Below are 19,745 nucleotides of genomic sequence, written 5' to 3'. Positions count from 1 at the left end.
AGCCAACACTGGATTCACAGTATCTGGATGCAGCAGGGAAGAATCACTATTAGTTACATAGCAACAGCAGGTTTTCTTCCCTTCGACAAATTGGTCCAGGGGGGAAATATAATGTCCTACCACATCAAGGCAGCAACAGCAGGCTGGCCAAGGAATGAGGAAAGATTACATCTGTAGCTCAAGAGGAAAAAGAGTGTCACGGTTATGGTACCTTGGAAAAATGAGCCCCCCCCCAAGCAGGCCTCCATCCCATATTTCCCATTTAGTGGGGTATGTTCTGAAATAGTCCAGAATAAGCAGGACATTCAGTCCAGACACAGGAGTTCAAAAAGCACCATGAGAAGATTCTCTGTGGGTACAAAAATGGATGCTGGGTCCGAGGGTATAGTAGAAAGATATGTGATGTAATAAAAAAAAAGTAATATTTGCACAAGCCCAGGTATGCAGATTCTATGCACAAAAGCAACTTCAGCTGCTTCAATCAGATCTTGCATAATTTCTTTATGCCTGAGCCGTGGAAATTATTACAAGATGGCAGATAAGCTGCTATGACTCTTTTAAAAAATCCAGACAGGTTCTAGCTGAGAAATTCCTTTCCTATATTATTTAAAAATAAAAAGGGAGTGCTTCTGTTTTTGTTAACGAGGATATGACTAATCAAGAAAGAATCTTTTTTAACCATACGGTGAGTTACGACTTACCACTGTGGACAAGTTTTTGGAGGGGCAGGGTAGCAATATTCCAAATAAATCATCACCAATGATACTGTTTTAGCTCACCTTTCTTCCAAGGAATTCTGGGTGGCATATCTGATTTTCTTGGCTCCATTTCAACATTAGACTCTTGAGGGTACTGTGTTGTACCTTCAAGTGCGTAGCCGTGTTGGTCTGAAGTAGCAAAATAAAAACAGAGTCCAATGGGACCTTTAGAACCAACAAAGATTTATTCAAGGTGTGAGCTTTCGAGTGCAAGCACTCTTCCTCAGAGGCAGCTGAACTGTGGCTCTCCAGACGTCCATGGACTATCATAACCTGCTGGCATAGGCTCATGGTTATTGTAGTCCGTGGATGTCTGGAGAGCCACAGTTCAGCCACCTCTGAGGAAAAGCGCTTGCACTCAAAAGCTCACCCCTTGAATAAATCTTTGTTGGTCTTAAAGGAGCTATAGGACTTTATTTTTGTGTTGTACCTTGTTACTCCGGACCAGCCCCACCCATCAGTAGCCATATTAGGGAAACAGTATTATTAGGGATGCCAACAAAGTAGGATGTGGCAAAAGAGGTGGGTACCATGGATTCCTTGTTGGGCTGCAGAGATGCAAAACCTTGAATTAGTTTGCTGACCATGGATTTGCACTGAACTGCCTGCAGTCAACAATCCAGACCAAAGTCTTATTGATCTTGCCTTCTGGATTTATACATCTTTGTTCTATGGTGCTTCTAAAAAATTAGGCTGATATTTTGCTCCTTTTCACTGTTAATATTAATATTGACTTCCATGTAGGAAAAAACAGAGGGAATGGAGTGGAAAACCTTGCGCTAAAAGTGGCAACAAGAAAACTTTGTCCTTCCCCAATGTTAGCAGCTGACTGTGTTCTTTCTGTCCTCTGGTGCTTGTTGGCAGACTGACAGCAGAATGTTATCTTGTGCCCTGTGCAAGCCCTAACTTTAGCACCTGAGAAAGTATTTCCAAGGATATTTCTGTGGCAAGCTAGGCATACATCCTGTCTCACAGCCTCATCCTTGAGCAGATTCGCTTTCAACAAGACCCCCCCAAGCCAAGTTTCCCACCTTGTTTGCATATGTTGTCAAGTTTCCCTGGTAGGAAAAGTGGTAAACACACACCCCTCATCAGCTTTCTCATCAGGCTGTCATGCTGGCTCATGTTTGCTGAGAGGTACTGTAGAGTTATGGCCAAGAATATGCACTGGGGATGTTCCAGGTTCAGACATCACCTAGGATGAACCAGGAAAGCCTTGGGTGAGTACAGCAAGCTACAGCAAGGGTGGAGAAGCCAACGTCAAGGTGGCATTTCTAGGCCCAGAGGTATCGTTGACATACATTATAGAACACTTGGTGAGCTTCAGGGGAGGAAAAAAATAGGTGCTATTTACAATGCTCATTGCACCATCTGGCACAAATTTATTTCTGCTTTAATCCCAGGCAAGGGAGTTTGTGCTAAAATAGCCTGCTGCTTCCTTCACATTTGAAAGATTAGAACAGGGACTCTGCTGCACGGTTATGTTCTAGGGAAAGTCAGTGAAGAACGTACTGGCAAGTAAGACACCAAGAAAGAAACGGAAGGTGGCTTCTAGCCCGAACGGGTTTTTCATGTGACGATTGCACAAAATCCACACAACTGTCCCACACAGTCCCACAAAGGCTTGATCCTGTTGTCCCAAACCTGCCATTTTAGTCTTTATCTGATTTCTACAATAAGAAGCAACAAGGAAAAGAGCATCACTTCCTGATATCACAGACTTGCTGCACATTTTTTTCCAGCAGTTAAAAAAAAATTGAACCACATGGCGCTTTTAAGTCCCAAGGCTCATCTCCAAATGACAGCTTAGCAACTTTAGCGGTAGCCACCAGCCTACACGTGTTTTAAAAATACCCAGACATCCATTTGGTACATTCCTTCCTCCTGGAGCCACTCTCTCTGGCTATAATGCATGCGGTGTGGCATGTCTTTTCTCCTCTGCATTATCATGGCACACACTAGCTGCCAGAGCTGCCCTTCCAGAGCTGGCCAAACTGGCAGCAAACATAGCCCAGCAGATCAGAAGGCTCTAGAGCAGGGGTAGTCAACCTGTGGTCCTCCAGATGTCCATGGACTGCAAAAGGACAGCAAATGCTGGCAGGGGCTCATGGGAATTGTAGTCCATGGACATCTGGAGGACCACAGGTTGACTACCCCTGCTCTAGAGAATGTTTACAGGGGCAGAAAACACGTGCCCAAAGCTACAGTCATTCTCAAATGGAGACTTCAGGGATAACTGATGACTGACCAACCACCCAGCAGCAAATGTTATCTGGGCCACGATCAATTCTGGATATTATACTTTGTCCTTCACAATATTGCAATGTCACTTAGAGATGATAGCAAATTAAACAGCAAGGTTATTTGGGGCATTCTCCCCTAATGATTTTATTATCAGGACACAGTTTAAGTTATACGTTTGGACAAATGCGCTTATTGTTGCATTACTCGTTTTTTTCAAAAAATTGCAAGATTCCTTTAATGAGAGAGTGGGTACTTGCCTGGCACATTTTAAAATGAGATCCATATTGTCGCTTTCTGCTTAGTGCCACAGAGATGAAATTCATGCGTGAGGAACACAAACGGCCAGGAACTTTCTCTGACTGCTATTGCCCTTGCCCTAACTCATGTCCCCTCTATTTCAGTGGGGCCTTGGGGGTGTGAAGATCCGGCTGGATGGGGCTCTGTATCATTCATGGAACTGATTCTATTTGGTTTAAATTGCTGGATGATTGTGCTCCTGAAATCTGTCCCAAGGGGCTACCATCTAAAATCACTGCCTAGGAAATGGAGCCCCTTTTGCTTGGGGGGCATAACTTCCAGGCAAGCATGTTTAAGGTCGGACAGTTAAGGTCAATGACATCAGACACACACCCCCCCCCAGCTGAACCTGGGAACTAAATTAAATTAGAACTGCTTACCCCCAGGTTTCTTGGAAGCAGTGGCAGAGCATTCTTTTAATTAGGAACTGAGTTTCATTTGTAAATGGTTTTAAATGTTAGCTGCCCCGAGACTGTTCTCAGAATGGGGCATCCTAAAATTCTAAGCAATCAATTAATTATTTAAGGATTGAGCGGTATGTCTTGCACTTGTGCTTTTTATATGTACTTTTTGTGTTCCTGAGTTGGACAGTTACATAACTGGCCAGTGATACTAGATTTGGGAGTTGCAGTAACTGCTACCCTAGCCTGCACCCATTTATCCTGTCTATCAAACGTCCCCTTTCTTAACACAGGGGCAGTTTTCCTATTTGAAGCTTTTGCTAAATTGTTTTACTTAAACCAAAGAACTGAGACTGGTTTTCCCCTTCTTTATAGTAATCACATTTACAATGGCTATGAACAAACAACATTTTATGGATAGCTTAATGGTGAACATGATGCTTCCCAGGACAGCATCATGTGCTGGTTCTCTTTCTCCACCTCGTGGTCATCAAGATTATTGCATGAGGGGATTCAATGCTCCTCCCCCTTCTTTTTCTTGTGTCTTTCTCTTTGCCTGATTAACCTCATGTTACCTCTCTTTCTGACATTCCAGCGCACAAACATAAGAAGCATGAGGCGCTACAGCCCTGTGACACAGAATATCCGGTGTATGTTTATGAACCTACCATCAAAGAGACAAATGGAATCATTGAATGTGGAGACTGTTCAAAGTAAGACATGTACATTTTTCAGGCTATACTTTTCAATGGTCCTGCCAAGCAGACAATGAACTTAAGGGGACCCTTGTTGTACAAACAGTGCCTCCGACTGCAAGCTTTTCTGCTGGATCTGCTTGTACGTGAATAATTCCTAGTATGACCATGACCCTAGCACACCAGCAGAGTTCACGAAAATTCAAGGTTACAGTGGAAGAGTGACAGGGTTGTAAGTGTCCTGCATAGTGCAGGGGGCTGGACTAGAACTAGATGACCCAGGAGGTCCCATCCAACTCTATGATTTTATGATTCTATGGCAGTGGGTGAGCAGATGCCATGTGACTTGGGAGAACACATATGTGCTCAGTTCAGGTGTAAAATAAACCAATCTAACTATAGTTTGTTTGTGAAAGTAGCATTCCGCTTGCAACCCATGTAACCCATGATGGGTCCTACCCATCTGGCTGGCCACACCCTTGATCTGATCTTTGGTGCAGATATAAAGGCGGATCTGGTGGCAACTAATGTCATCCTGTGGTCAGAGCACTACATCCTGGAGGCCAAGTCTTTATTATTACGGTACTAGACCAGTAGTCAAATGTTTTTATGTAATTTGACTAGTGGTCTAGTACCGTAATAATAAAGACTTGACTTGACTACATCCTGGAGGCCTGGCTGAAGGTACCACCCACTCTGTGTTTGAGTGACAGGCATATTTTGGCCCACCCGCAGAGACCTATGGAGCCTGATGGATTCCTGAATGCTCTGTGGGACCCAGTGCCCTCTGGTGACTCGTTGATGGCCTTGCGGGAGGACTGGCAGTCCCGCCTGATGGCCACTATTGACAAGCTCACTCCCAGGCCCGTGCCTCAAGCAGGCCCCGTGGTGTACTTGGGAATTTCAATAGAGGAAGAGGGAAGTAAGACAGAGCGAGTATGGAGGAAAACGCATGACAAAGCAGCAAGGACATCTTATTGCACGCTTATGAAGGCACATGAGATGGCGGTGAAAGTGGCAAAGCGTGGATTTTATGCCACAGAAATCGCATCCGCGAGCTCTCACCTGACACAATCATTTAGGGTAGTTTGGACACTTTACCACCCTCTAGGGAGGGTGTCAAAATTGTAGTAAATTGGACTTTGACTGTGAGGCATTACAATATTGCTGCCAATTCCATATACGGCTGTGAACCTTAACAACAGTGCACACTAAGCTTCAGTGAAATGTGACTGAACACATTCCCAGAAACTCAGGCGACAGCCAGACACCAGCCCTCGCAGGGCCTTCTCAGTCCTGGCCCCGACCTAGTGGAATGAGCTCCTGGAAGTGCTGAGACAGAGCTGTCCCGATTCCACAGGACCTAGAAGATGGAGTTTTTCCCCCAGGTATTCAGTTGAGGCCAGACTAAGGAAGATCTCAGTCCCTCTGCTAGAGGATCTCCATATGCTAGACCAGGGGTAGTCAAACTGCGGCCCTCCAGATGTCCATGGACTACAATTCCCATGAGCCCATGCCAGCATTCACAGGCAGGGGCTCATGGGAATTGTAGTCCATGGACATCTGGAGGGCCGCAGTTTGACTACCCCTGTGCTAGACCATCTAGGCAGGGGATATCCATAGTCTTATACCGTATGGATAATAATAGTTAATCAACTAGCTACCCACCACTGCTGCAGATCTCATAGTTGGTGGGATAGCCTGGGCCATAGTATGGTGAGCTAGCCATGGTTTGATGTTATGTATGAATGGGACCTTACTGCCATTTTAAAGCAGCCATTCTTAACTTTTTTTCTTTTTCGCCATGGCCCTTTTAGCTTATCTCAGGTTCCAGGGCCCCCTCTCGTGGGCTGGCCACTTGTGCAGTGAGCTAGGCTTTAAAAGGCCTACACTGCGAGTAAACTATATGTATGTATGGCAAGGCAGATTTATAGAAGAAGAGTTGGTTCGTATATGGTGCTTTTTTCTACCCAAAGCAGTCTTTAAGCAGCTTACATTTGCCTTCTCTTTCCTCTCCCCACAACAGACACCCTGTGAGGGAGGTGAGGCTGAGAGAGCCCTGATATTACTGAAGAAGAATTGGTTCTTATATGCCACTTTTCTCTTACTCGAAGGAGTCTCAAAGCAGCTTACATTCGCCTTCCCTTCCTCTCTCCACAACAGACACCCTATGAGGGTGGGGAGGCTGAGAGAGCCCTGATATCACTGTTCGGTCAGAACAGCTTTATCAGTGCCATGGTGAGCCCAAGGTCACCCAGCTGGCTGCATGAGGGGGTGTGCAGAATCAAGCACACACAAAGGAACAGATGAGATAATTTATTTTTCTTTCCAGCAATTAATGATGTCATAGAGGACAAAAAGGGTATTTCATCAGTCCATTTACCAGCCCCCCAAACCCTTTGGATTTCCCTTCTCACATTTTTCAGTCTGTGGCCCCCTTCAAATGGGCCAGGGCCTCCCAGGGAGCCACATGGACCCCATTAAGAATGGCTGTTTTAAAGCATCAAGATAGCTTCTGCTGCATTTCCCATGGCTGGTATTACATAACAGTTGCAAACATAGGCTGTGAGACAGCGTCTCAGCTCAGCCATAAATTCTCTGAAGAGCCTTGAGCAAATCACCATCTTCCAGCCCCCTTGTCTGTAATAAGAGGATGGCAGCAATGGTCTCCCTTGCAAAGTTATCATCAGGATACTAAGGGAGGGTTTAGCTATTACGACCCCAGACCCCATGAGCTCGACAGAAGCACCAGTAGGGAGAAGCAGCTTAGGGCATGCAACACCATGGCTTGGGCAGCTAACCTTGAAGGTTCGATGTTGCATGCATTTGGATTTAGGATGCAGGCAGAGATAATCCTTTGAGAACTGTTGCATGCGTATGGAGGACAGCTCAAGGGGAAATCTCTTTGGCAACAGATTGATGAGATCACATTTGACCTGTCCTGAGAAAGTGTATGTGAAGCACTTCAAATATTATTAACTAGTAGGGACCAAGCTCGTTGCATTCAGGAATACAACGGGTGCTAGATGGGGGGGGGGGGGCGGGTAGAAGAACTCTGTGGATGGGCTCTCCCTCCACCCAGGGCCTGGAAAGGCTGAGAACTCACTGGCAGGGGCAGCTTTCACGCAGCAGGGATCTGCAGCCTCCAAGCCTCAGAGGAAAGTGGAAGGAGGAGGGGGTGGTCAGGGGTGGGGGACAGAAGGTGATTGGCTGGCTGCTGGACAGACAGGTAAGCCGGTTGGAAGAGGAGGCATTCAGGGGTGGGACAGCCGCCCTGAGTGGGTATTAAGCACTGAGTGGCACTTAAGCCATGAGACATGCCCCTCCTCCAAGGCCTTACTAGAAATATTAAGTGGAACAGACAGATTTTACAAGCAATTTATTCCTATCTATGCAAATTGCTTTCACACCATCTCGTTAACTCAGGCCAGATTTCCTTCTAGATACTTTTGCCATGCTTGTCTTCAAATAAGTTGTACAGGCAGCCATTTGACTGAAGCTTCCGCAACCCCACAGGCACCATGCCGCAGGGCTAAATAATACTAAATTGGAACTCTCTTTCGTTTCCTGGCTCTGTTGTGCTGTATTTGCAAGCTCTCAGCAGAGGGCAGCAGAGCTCTGTTTCCAGGCCCTGATGCCCATTTATTTTCACACCGTTTTTAGAAACTGCCTTTGGCACATCCTCCATCTTTGTGAACAACAGGTAGATGTCACTTGTCAGCCACTGAGCAAATAGACCCAGGTCCTAAATACTGTACTTATGACCAGAGCAGAAAACACACAGGCTCTAGGAGATTGCAGAGTTCTCTGACAGATCACTTCTGCACATCATTCTCCACTGCTCACACTCGTGACCAAATGCATCTTTTACCTGGAACACACTCATCAGTCTACAAAGCTGCTTTGACACACTTAAACGCCACTGGGATTTCATGTACGTCTGTTACGTGCTATTCATTTGCATCTTCAAGCTTGTTGACCTGTTCGTGTGAGTTTAAGTTCCCAGGAACATACTCCTGGAGATACACTAAAACGTGCAAACTGAGCATGGCTGTGCATGCATGCACTCAGAGTCCATAGGGGGGGATACATTTGAAGGTACACTAGAGCTGTATTAGAGCCTCTTGTGGCGCAGAGTGGTAAGGCAGCTGTCTGAAAGCTTTGCCCATAAGGCTGGGAGTTCAATCCCAGCAGCCGGCTCAAGGTTGATTCAGCCTTCCATCCTTCCGAGGTCGGTAAAATGAGTACCCAGCTTGCTGGGGGGTAAGCGGTAATGACTGGGGAAGGCACTGGCAAACCACCCCGTATTGAGTCTGCCATGAAAACGCTAGAGGGCGTCACCCCAAGGGTCAGACATGACTCTGTAATTGCACAGGGGATACCTTTACCTTTACCTAGAACTGTATTACCATTGCACCAATATTTCTACATATACCCTATTTCATTAACAAGGTTCACAAAGCAATGCCTTCTAAAATATTTCTGCTTCAGGATATTAGTTTTCAAGCCACTTCCAATTTATTCAAAAGGGCATCCAGTTTTCATGTGGAGGTTCAAGGGGAGGCAGGTTACAGTGGACGAGTGTCCTGCATAGTGCAGGGGGTTGGACTAGATGACCCAGGATGTCCCTTCCTTTTATTCTATGATTCTACGCAACACTGCTCAGTTTCCTGCCCCATTTGCTTCCTTTCCAGCCAGTTCCCTGGTATAATGAACACTGTCTAATGGGGGGGGGGGGTACCTTCTTCTCCTTACAGGATGTTCGTGGCGCAGCAAATCACCAACAGCAACCTCCTGCTCCTGGTTACAGATGCTGCCTGTGACTGCAGTGTTTTCCCACCTGTCCTGCTGCAACCTAAAGAAGTGAAATATATCTTTCTCCTGTTAAGAAGCTGTGCTTACTGTTAGACAGATCACCTGTGGCTGCAGGGGGCATAGAAGATAGCAAGACAGCCATACTAGCACTTTAAAAGGCATGGCAGAATCAATTGTGGGCTGAATTTTTGGTTGTGCAGCGAGTGGTCACAACTGTCTGGATGGTTTGTCTTCCCTGATAGAAGGAAAGAAGAAACTCAGAGGCTACAGGGTACAAGGCAGAGAGACAAGAATCTTGCTATTTAGCTATTTCCTTGAGGCAAGCCCAGGCCTTCTGGGTAAAGTAACACTGCATCAAGCAGACAGGCGAATGATGACTCCAGTTTAACCCTGCGGTGGGAGAAAATGCCATCAGCTGTTTTTTGGCAACCCCATAGGCTTTTCAGAGGTGGCTCAGTTTGCCAGTGCCTGCCTCCCTTGGCATAGAGATCCTGAACCACCTTCATGGTCTCCTATCCAAGTACTAAGCAGAGCTGACCCTTCTTAGCTACTGAGGTCTGCAGAGATTGGGCTAGCCTGGACCACTGGGGCTGTAACTAAACCCCATTGCAAACAATGACTACTACTACTACTACTACTACTACTACTACTACTATTGCTACTACTACTATTATTACTACTATTATTATTATTTAGATTTTTATTCCCAGCCAATCCCGAGATTGGCTCGTGGCAGGTTACAGCAGTCTGTTAATTTAAAAAAACAAAACAATAAAACCCCATTAAAATTAAGAAAGGACGTAAAAAATTAAAACACGTGAGAAAGAAACATGGTGGTATAAATCAACTATCCAACCCCCCCCCCATAAGATCCAATAGGGAAGTGGCGAGGGGAAGCAATAACCCTGGCGTATTGCTACCTTTGACACCAAGGGGTGGGGGGCTACCAGTTTAGTAGAGCCAGTTTGGTGTAGTGATTAGGAGTGCGGACTTCTAATCTGGCATGCTGGGTTCGATTCTGCGCTCCCCCACATGCAACCAGCTGGGTGACCTTGGGCTCATCACAGCACTGATAAAGCTGTTCTGACCAAGCAGTAATATCAGGGCTCTCTCAGCCTCACCCACTCCACAGAGTGTCTGTTGTGGGGAGAGGAATGTAAGCCGCTTTCAGCCTCCTTTGGGTAGAGAAAAGCAGCATATAAGAATCAACTCTTCTTCATCTTCTTCTACCACCAGATATTCTTCTCGGATTATTAATATTAATATTATTATTAATAGTAGCAATATCAATATACAAATTAATTTTTATCCCATTGGTCAGGGTGGATAACAACATTTTAAAGAACATACAAAGTTTAAAACAGATTTAAAAACCTTTACACTGGAATAGGGCCTGTCAGTCCCTACAGTTGGTGCAGCCAAACATGACCAATCCCATAAAAGTGACATGGAACTCAATGCACAGCCTGGGCTCTGCAGAGTTTTCCCTAAATGGGAAACTAATGAGACTGCCGTGTACGCTATGGGGACCTTGGCATGTGGAAGGAGGTCCGGGCACTTCCGTACCCCATTCAGAAATTTGAATTTGTAAGCTATGTAGCTCCAGTGTGCCCTCAGAGCCAGGTTGGTTTTGATTAAGGCTTTCTACAGACTACAGGGATGAATGGGTTCAGTACTGTTGCCAATTCCATACACGGCTGTGAACCTTAACAGCAATGCACACAATGCTTCAGTGAAATGTGACAGAATGCGTTCCCAGAAACTGAGGCGGCGGCCAGACACCTGCCATGCATTCCATCCTGAGGTAAGGAGGAGATTGGTTGCATCTGATAAAGGGGGCATCAAACTGCAAAAGACTGGGCCAGTCTCCTGATGTGGGAAAGCTGGAAAGGCCATAGATCTAATCTCAAAGAAAAGAAAACAGCCACATTGAGTGTACACCCATGTCCAACATAGACATGTAACAATAACCCCCAGGCTTTCTGCACTGGGAAACTGGTTCACTGATGTCAGCAGGGGAGTTTTTGTCTCTGTGTTGTCCTAAAATAAATTTGAATATGACCACTGGTCCTCTAGGCCCCTGCCCCTCATGGCTCCTATAAAGGAGAAGGTAGGACTACTCCAGGAAATAATAAACCTGTCCTTAATGACAGGGGTGTTTCTGGGTGGTCTGAAGAAGGCAGTGGTTCATCCTCTATTGAACACCTGGCCCCAGATCCACACAATGCCTCCAGACAATTTCTGTAAATCGCTGTATGTGAGCCTATCCTTGACCATGCTCCGGAAATTACAGCTGATGTAAAATGTGGCTGCCAGGGTTCTCACATGTACACCGTGGAGAGCCCACATAAGACCAGTCCTGCAGCAGCGACATTGGCTTCCTGTTGAGTTTTGTATCCGGCTCTAGGTCTTGGTACTCACCTTTAAGGCCTTACATAGTCTGGGCATTATGCATCTTAGGGACTGCCTTTCTGAATACATTCTCCAGAGAACATTACGGTCAAGCAATACCAACTGAGGATCCCTGGCCCCAAAGAAATACATCTGGCCTCAACCAGAGCTAGAGACTTCTCAGCCCTGGCTTCTGTCTAGTGGAATGAGCTCTATGAAACCATCAGGGCCCTGGCGGAACTTTCCAAGTTCCACAGGGCCTGCAAGATGGAGATCTTCCACCAAGCCTACAATTGAGGCCAAAACTTGAACATCATCTGCCAGGCCTCCCTCCCTCCCTCTCCCCACCCCCGTTTTCCCAACTCCTCCAGCCTCATTGCCCTGTTACTTAAGCAAGTTAATCAAGACCTAATAGACCAGCAGCAGGCATAAACGTTTTAACTTCTAGAAATTATTCATGAATTGGTTTGATACTGTTTTATGTATTTTTATTGTTTAAATGGTATGTACTTTTGGTGTAAGAGCCTCTTGTGGCGCAGAGTGGTAAGGCAGCAGACACGCAGTCTGAAGCTCTGCCCATGCGGCTGGGAGTTCAATCCCAGCAGTCGGCCCGAGGAAAAAAGTGAATGTTAGGTGCTTTGCTTATCCCAAGAACTCCAAAAAAATCTCATGCCATACTTTTTAAAACTACGCCATAGATTTTAAGATTCCTCTTCACCTCAATATCCTCAGAGGTGACCTTTAACAATGATGTTCCTCCCTCTCTAAATTAACTCCTCCTGTGGCGCAGGGTGATAAGGCAGCAGAAATGCTGTTTGAAGCTGTCTGCCCATGAGGCTGGGAGTTCAATCCCAGCAGCCGGCTCAAGGTTGGCTCAGCCTTCCATCCTTCCGAGGTCGGTAAAATGAGTACCCAGCTTGCTGGGGAGTAAACGGTAATGACTGGGGAAGGCACTGGCAAACCACCCCGTATTGAGTCTGCCATGAAAATGCTGGAGGACGTCACCCCAAGGGTCAGACATGGCCCACTTTACCCTTTTAACCACTGTCAGGTACTGCAGCTGCAAAGCACTTGTTTGGTGCAAGCCCCCATTCCTTTCCTTATAAGACGTGATTAAAAAAACTATTCCCCCAGTTCAACAGTCTCCTCTTGCCAGCCATTCCCTGCCCTCTCAACCCTGGGCCCTTTATGCATGCCGCTGTGGCTCTAACACCCGGCTTGCTGATCATATTGTGGCTCTGTCTCCAGGAAAATGCCCAGGACTGTGGAGGAGCTGCAGAGATTTCAGCCTCGCCGTCCCTACTTCTCCTTCCCCTGGGAACTACAGCTCTTCTACGTCTTCACTGACAACGCTCAGACTCCTTCCTTCAGTCTGCAATGGCGTGCAACCTGGACTGTTAAGGATGTGAGGTGGGCACGCAACTCCGGCACGTGATGAGCCCCTCCTCGCATGCTGACTGGGCAGCAGAGGCCCAACTACTCCTTGGCCTACACCTGTCAAAGCTGTGGACTTTCTGTATAGTCCACAGAGTATGGACAATGTTCCTGAAGGGGCTTGCAACTCAGATACTGTGGCTATAGGCCAAATGGGATGCCCATCTATGCAATCAGCATCCAGGCTCACCCTTCCCTGCCTTAGCAGCACTGAGTTTACACGAGAGGAAGTCCCACGTAGGGAAGATGGCATGTATCAGAACGAGGGGAATACACCGTACTGTATACTCCCATCATGAATTAGAAGGTACCCTGAAGACTTCATTGGTTCGGACTGCTAGATTGTAGCCCTCTCAGCCACCACTTCCTTCTCAGCAACGTTAAATGACTGAGCTGCTGTGGGCCACCAAGAGAGAACAAAAGTGGAGTTCTTCCTTTCTCACAGAACTTTTTGCTTAGTTTGGTCTGATCTCGGTTGATGATAAGGAGACAGAGAACTAGGTTGCCAAGTCACATTCCTTCAACTAGAAGCATTTGAGTTTGTCTGTATGTGGGGGGGGGGGGTGATGTTTCCTTTCACCGCAGCATTGCCCTAAGGTGAAGCAACATCCATCAAATGTTTCCTTGCATGAAGACCACCTGAAGGAGACCACCTGAGCCTTGATACAAGGAAGTCCACTGAAGAACAACTGTGATGAAGAGATATTAAGAGGGGTAGTGCAATTTGAAGGGGGATGCCCTAGCAGGGTGCTGTGGGTTCCCTGAAGAGCAGTACTCTTTTCCATGCCCTTTGGATTTCTTCAGATTTATAACAGCTGAGCATTCAGAAGAAAAAGGGGACGGGAGCGCGTAGTACTTTCACGTGGGCCATGAAACATACAAAACCATGGCCAGACTGATTTCACTCTGGGATGCAGATGAGCTCAAGTAGTTAAGGATTTAAACAAAGTCATACATACACTCACACCCATGCCATCAGGTTCTAGTAAGGTGATATAGTAGGTCACCTAATAACAGTATTCTAGTAAGTCTTTTGCCACACAGGCCTCATGAGAGAGAATGGCCTACAGTAAATTCTGAGTAGGTGTTAACTAGGGCATTCATTGCAAAGGGATATATCCCATGACACTGCAAAGTTGTGTAGCTTCTGAAAACCGTTTTGCCATCCCTTGCTTAAAACTCAATAAGAGGCAGAAGAGGCTGGCCAATTGCAGAGACTCTCCCTATAGGGTCCGCAAAACGGAATCCTAATGGATCACTCATTAGCATGAAAACTGGGTACAGGATAGTCCCAGCCTGGCAGAACTACCTGTTTTGGGGGGTTTGAAGGATTCCAGAGACCTGTGCAACAAAGTTGAGGGAAGTGGTTTTTAATACAAGAGGGTTGACATTGGGCCTTCTTTTTCTAGTCATTCTCACAAGACATTCGAGTTGTTTTGTGTTGTTCATCCTAGACAAATGTCTATTGGCTTTCACTCACGTGTCACATACAATGAGCCTTCACCCACAACATGTAAGGTGACAACTGGAAACAAATACTGGCTGTTCAAATTATAGCGTTGTGCACTTCGGCTCGGTTCGCCCACTTTGGCGATCACCGAAGCCCGAAGCAGCGCGTAGGAGACCAGTGTTGCAGCGCAGAGAGGAAGGTGGCGGCGCCTGAGCTGAAAAGCACAACCCTAGTTCAAGAGCAAATTGGCTCTTTTTGCTACATTGTGTCACTCCACTCCAAACCTCTCCAGAAAACCTCTCCAGATATGTAAAGTATGAACCTTGTTTCTAAGTATGAAACTCTTAACAGCTGTAATGAAAAACAAACACTGGCTTTTATGTTTTTACTACAGAGGAAGCTTTTTCCCATTTCAAAACAAACCATTAGGTACTTATTGTGAACAGTCCTTGAGGGTAATTCCCACCGTCCTATCAGGGAGCCGGGAGCATTTTCTTTCTTTTTTTTTAATTTCCTGTCTGTAGATCACGGGAGTCACCCTCTTCAGTTCTGATAACTCTGAAAGCAGTCAATTATATCAACTCTAGAAGGAAAACAAAGGGACAGAACAGCAACACAGGAGAAAATTAGGTAAGTAATACATTTGAGACAGGAAGTGAACCTGCTGAATAGCTGTTTTGATGATGATTTCAGGAAGGACAAGATGTCCTCCTTTACTCAGAGGAGAAGGACCTTTTAAAGTAAGTGGTTTCCTCTCCCTCTGAGTCAGAGGACATCTTAAGGGACCTCCTGGAGCAGAGCCCTAAGTTTCGGGGTAGGTCACTGTCATCTTTGCTTAGGATGTGTTGTATCAGTCTTCCGCCAAAGGCAGCATCTATTGAATTATATGTACTGATGATCTTGTAGTGCCTAATAAATACAGAAAGAGATGACCAGGTTGCTGCCTTGCAAATGTTGCATGCCTTGTGAATGTTGCATTAGTGGCAGCATTCCTGGCAAAATGAGCATAAATTCTGGCAGGGACAGGAATCATATAGGTCTTGACTTTGAGTATGTTAATTATGGCCCACTTGGACATTCTTTCTCCTGTGTTTGGTGACGATATGGACAGGAATAGCGTATTGGTTCTCTTACTGTGGTTGGTTTGACAGAGAGATCTTGAGGGCCCTTCTTAGAGCTGGGATAAGGAGGAAGTGGCATCTCAGGAGCTGATTCAGGAGCTGCTATCTCCACCCTCTGCTGAGTGGGTGCTTTGTGCTATAAAAGGCTCTTGCTTGCCAGAAGCTCGCCAAAGGCCTTTCAAAACTACAAAACCCAAAGGACTCTTGGGTACTGGATCAAGCCAGAAGACTCTGTAAGGACCCAAAGGGCAAGAGCTAAAGGACTCTTGGCTGTTGGCTCTTCGCCGGAGAATCAAGCTGAAGGATTCTGTGAAGTGCAAGACGGTTTGAGAAGCATTTGGAATGGATCAAAGTGGCTGAGGTAGTGACATGTACTGTCTGCGGCATGTTTGTCTTCTTATCTCAGGGCGACGACTTTTACACATGCAGGAAGTGCAAATTAGTGGCTCTTGTTTGGCCATTTAAGATAGCTGAACAAATCTCAACCTACATATGGCTGAAAAAATAGCCTGAATAGTCCAGTAAGGTTTTAAAAAAAAATTCCGGCTTGGATGTAGCCAAATGCAAACCCATTATGTCTGGTTATCTGCACAAACAACTCCCTCTTGAGGGATCATTCTCCCTCCTGAATCACCAGTCTGCTGAGCCACTGCACTTAAAAGTTCAAAGTCCCTTTCATGTGTTCTGACTGAATTGATGTCAGATTCTTCTCTGCCCAGCAAATTTTTCTTGCTTGTTTATGGAAGATAATTTCAACCTCTCCTGCTTGTTTATATATGTTTTGGCCATGATGTCATCATCTTTACTAGGATGAGAATGTGAGTTGTCTGCAATTGGAAATATCTTAGTGCATAATCTATGGCCCTCAGTTCCAAAATGTTGATGTTCAGTTTCCATTCTGGTTTGGACCACTGATCTTGGATTGGTTCATTGTCCAGCACTGCACCCCATCCTGATAAGCTGGCATCTGTAAAGATTTGTTTGATCTCTGCTGTTCAATATGTCTTGCTTTGGAATAAACTGGGCAACTTCATCAACCAGAGCAGACTGATCTTTGGTGACACTTGGATAGGTCCTCCTCTCTTATGACCTGAAGCTGGAAAGGCCTTAACAATTGCTCCAGTTATCATGAATGTAGCTGTCCCTATTGGATTGAGTCTATGCTTGATATTAGAATCATAGAGTTGGAAGAGGCCATACAGGCCATCTAGTCCAACCTCCTGCTGAACGCAGGATCAGCCCAAAGCATCCTAGTAGCCCCAGGAGCTTGGTCATGGTCATCAAAGTGGATCTGCTCATGATTACAGACTTGGGACATCTCTCTGATTTCCCATGCTTTGTGATTAAACAATTGGATGTTGTGTCAGTGGTCCTCTACTCATTATAAGATATAAGACACAAAGATATCTCCTGTGCTAAATGACCAGATATGCTTCCGTAAGATCTCTGGACGTAAGGAATTCTTCTGGCTGAATGGATTGGAGTGTTTCCATCCTGAAATGCCTCAATTTATGAACTTGTCAAGAAATTTTAAATCGAGGCCCGCCAGTTTCCATTCCTCTTTGGGACCGTAAAGAATATGGAATAAAGTGGCACAACCTCAATGGCTTAGATCAGTGGTCCCCAACCTTTTTTCGGCTGGGGACCGGCAGGGCAACAGCCCTGCCCGCGCATGCGCAGCCGGGCCGTGCATGCGCACATGCGCGCTGCGCGTCCGAAAGTGCTGTGTGTGCACGATTTTGGCCGTGCGGTGCGCATGTGCGCATGCGCGGCCGGGCCGTGCATGCGCGACGCGGCCCTGATTCCCTCCCCCCACCCTCCTGCAGTAAGAAGCTTGCGGCCTGGGAAGTTTTTTAATGCGGGGGGCGGGGAGAGGGAACCGCGGCCCGGTGCCCTGGCCTTCGCGGACCGGCATCGGGCCGCGGACCGCAGATGGGGACCACTGGCTTAGATGGCATGAAGCTTTTGTATTGCGCAAGCAGTCCTGAGTCATTTTTCTGGCCTCCTGGATGATGGGGACAGAATGAAGTGGGGGAGGGCTGGGAAATTCTATTGCGGAACTCTTGGTGATTAATTCCATTGTCCAGAGATCTACATGACATGTTTCTTTAAAGTGCAGTAGTCTTCGCAGCACTGGAATCGCGGAGATGTCATGCCTTATTGTGCTTCCAGTCTTCACCAGCCTTCTCTGATCTGTTCCCGTATGGCCTGGTAAATCTGGAGTTAGTCTCCTCATCTGTAAAAAGGTTTGATCATCTTTGATCATGTTTAAATCTTTGCAAGGTGTGTTGCGTACGAAAGGAAGGGCTTCCATATATTCAAACATCTCAGTGTCTTTGGCAGTACCTTCTTCTGGTTCCTTGTTTCTACCAGGATCTTGTCTAGGCAGTCTCTGAATACTCTGCTCCCTTGGAAGGGGTTTGCTGTCACAGTAGCCTTTGATTGGAATTTGACTTACCAAACCTGGAGCCATAGGGTTCGACTTGCTGCAACTACCAACTCTAGGTAGAAATATTAATGAGTCCAGTGTTGCGTCTGCCCTGAAGGAAGTTGCCTTAAGGATTCTGTTGACCCCCTCTGTTGACCCTGAGATGCCTATTGGATTCTGGTAGCAGTTGGAGAATCTTTCTTATTCATATGATAGCTGCTCTGGATACTAGTCATAGATGCTTTGATGCCATAGCTGTAGCCTCATGAGCCCTTCAGAGTGTGAAATCTAATTTTTTACATATGCTATCACAGATGGTGCCTTGGCCACCTTCTAAGAGCATGCTGAAGGACTGCAGTGCTACAATGGAAACATCCCTCAGCAGACCCTGCAAGAACTCATTAGTGAAAGATGGTAAAGAATATGAGATCTTGACAAACCTTGGGTACTGCCTCTTTGCTAATGATCTTGACCCACTTGGATTTTAATTGTTTTTCAAAGAACGCTGTGAATGGAAATGCTCTCTCAGTGGTGTCTGTTTGGTGGGGGTGTGGATATTTTCTGTATACTTGATTTTCTGATTAGGGTCTGCCAGGTCTTTCTCCTTGCCCACAGAGGACTTTTGGAGCTCTAGAGCAGTGAGATTTTGATAGAAGGTACTGTTTGGCTGCTCAGGGATTTCAGTTGCCTCCTCCTTTTGATCACCCAACAGATGCTCTCCTTACTCTCTGTCATCTGGCTCAGGGTTAGAAAAAGCACAGTGTATTTATCCCCCTTTTTCTACAACAGATTTCTGCTTCTGTGGAACAGTATGCCACTCTCTCCTCCCCTAATTTTTGCCCCTTGGTGAGGAGGAGTATGGCACAGTCTGTCATTGGTCTTCCCTTGGTCATTGCTCCACTATGGCAGTAGCTTTAAATCTCTTCCCTTATGGTCTGTGTAATCATTGATATGAACTCGGGAGAAAGATGGAAAATCCTGAGATCTTTAACATTATTGGTCAGTCTGCTGGCAACACTGCTGTCCAATTGGGAGCCTTGTTCTTTTAGGATTGAACCACAGGGTCCCTGGATCTCTGTTCCAAAAAGCTGCAATATGCCAGATCAGCTTGGCTCCACTTCTTTGCGATGGGCTAGGCCCACCTAAGGGCTACCTCCAAGAGATTTTTGCACCTGAGTAAAATTGCTGCTATTGTTGGCCAAGAGGCCCAAAACAGCTATAGGCCCTGGCAGGTTTTAAAAAAAATAACCAGTGTTTTTCGTGCACTTTTCTTGTCCCGGCAATAACGGCCACTAAGGTGAACCAACTGTGGGCTTTCCCAGCTGTCTCCCCTATGCCCAGCAGTTCCTCCCTCAGAAAGAAAACTGTCGCTCCTGATCCTTTGCACTATATTTGGAGTGGCTGTATTGATTTGCTCTCTGTTGCTGCCACAAAATGGTCACTGTTGCTCAAACAAGTTTGGCAGCTGCCCCCTTCCACTCTTGTCCCAGCGAGCAGGGGAGGGAAGAGATTTGAACTGAAGGATTATTTAGGGAGACAGGACAGAGTAGAAAAGCTTTAAAGTAGGGTTGAAGAGGAAGTTAAGATATCGTTCATTCGGAAGAAAGGCAAGCCTGTTGGTCAGCTGCACTCCATGTTGAGGCAGGAAAGAAAATGAAGCGGGTGACTGCCACAGGCTACAGACAGGAAGTTGGAAACATTGTTCCTGCCT

The 19,745-nt window shown here is 46.2% G+C and overlaps 1 protein-coding gene across 3 annotated transcripts in view; it reads left to right on the top strand.

The window, feature by feature from the left end:
- CACNA2D4 (calcium voltage-gated channel auxiliary subunit alpha2delta 4) overlaps positions 1 to 15,739 on the top strand; it is a 208,767-nt gene extending 193,028 nt beyond the window's left edge. For all 3 annotated transcript variants that reach the window (XM_077340036.1, XM_077340034.1, XM_077340035.1), the window contains 4 exons: positions 4,296 to 4,413; positions 9,153 to 9,266; positions 10,933 to 11,014; positions 12,850 to 15,739. In XM_077340036.1, coding sequence (XP_077196151.1) covers positions 4,296 to 4,413; positions 9,153 to 9,266; positions 10,933 to 11,014; positions 12,850 to 12,948 — 413 coding nt within the window. In that variant the 3' untranslated portion in view covers positions 12,949 to 15,739. The remainder of the gene's footprint in view (positions 1 to 4,295; positions 4,414 to 9,152; positions 9,267 to 10,932; positions 11,015 to 12,849) is intronic.
- The last annotated feature ends 4,006 nt before the right edge of the window (positions 15,740 to 19,745 follow it).

Source organism: Paroedura picta, chromosome 5 (assembly GCF_049243985.1).
Source record: "Paroedura picta isolate Pp20150507F chromosome 5, Ppicta_v3.0, whole genome shotgun sequence".
Lineage (NCBI taxonomy): Eukaryota > Metazoa > Chordata > Lepidosauria > Squamata > Gekkonidae > Paroedura > Paroedura picta.
Note: the sequence above shows the minus strand (reverse complement) of the source record. Positions and strands in the feature narration are given on the sequence as shown.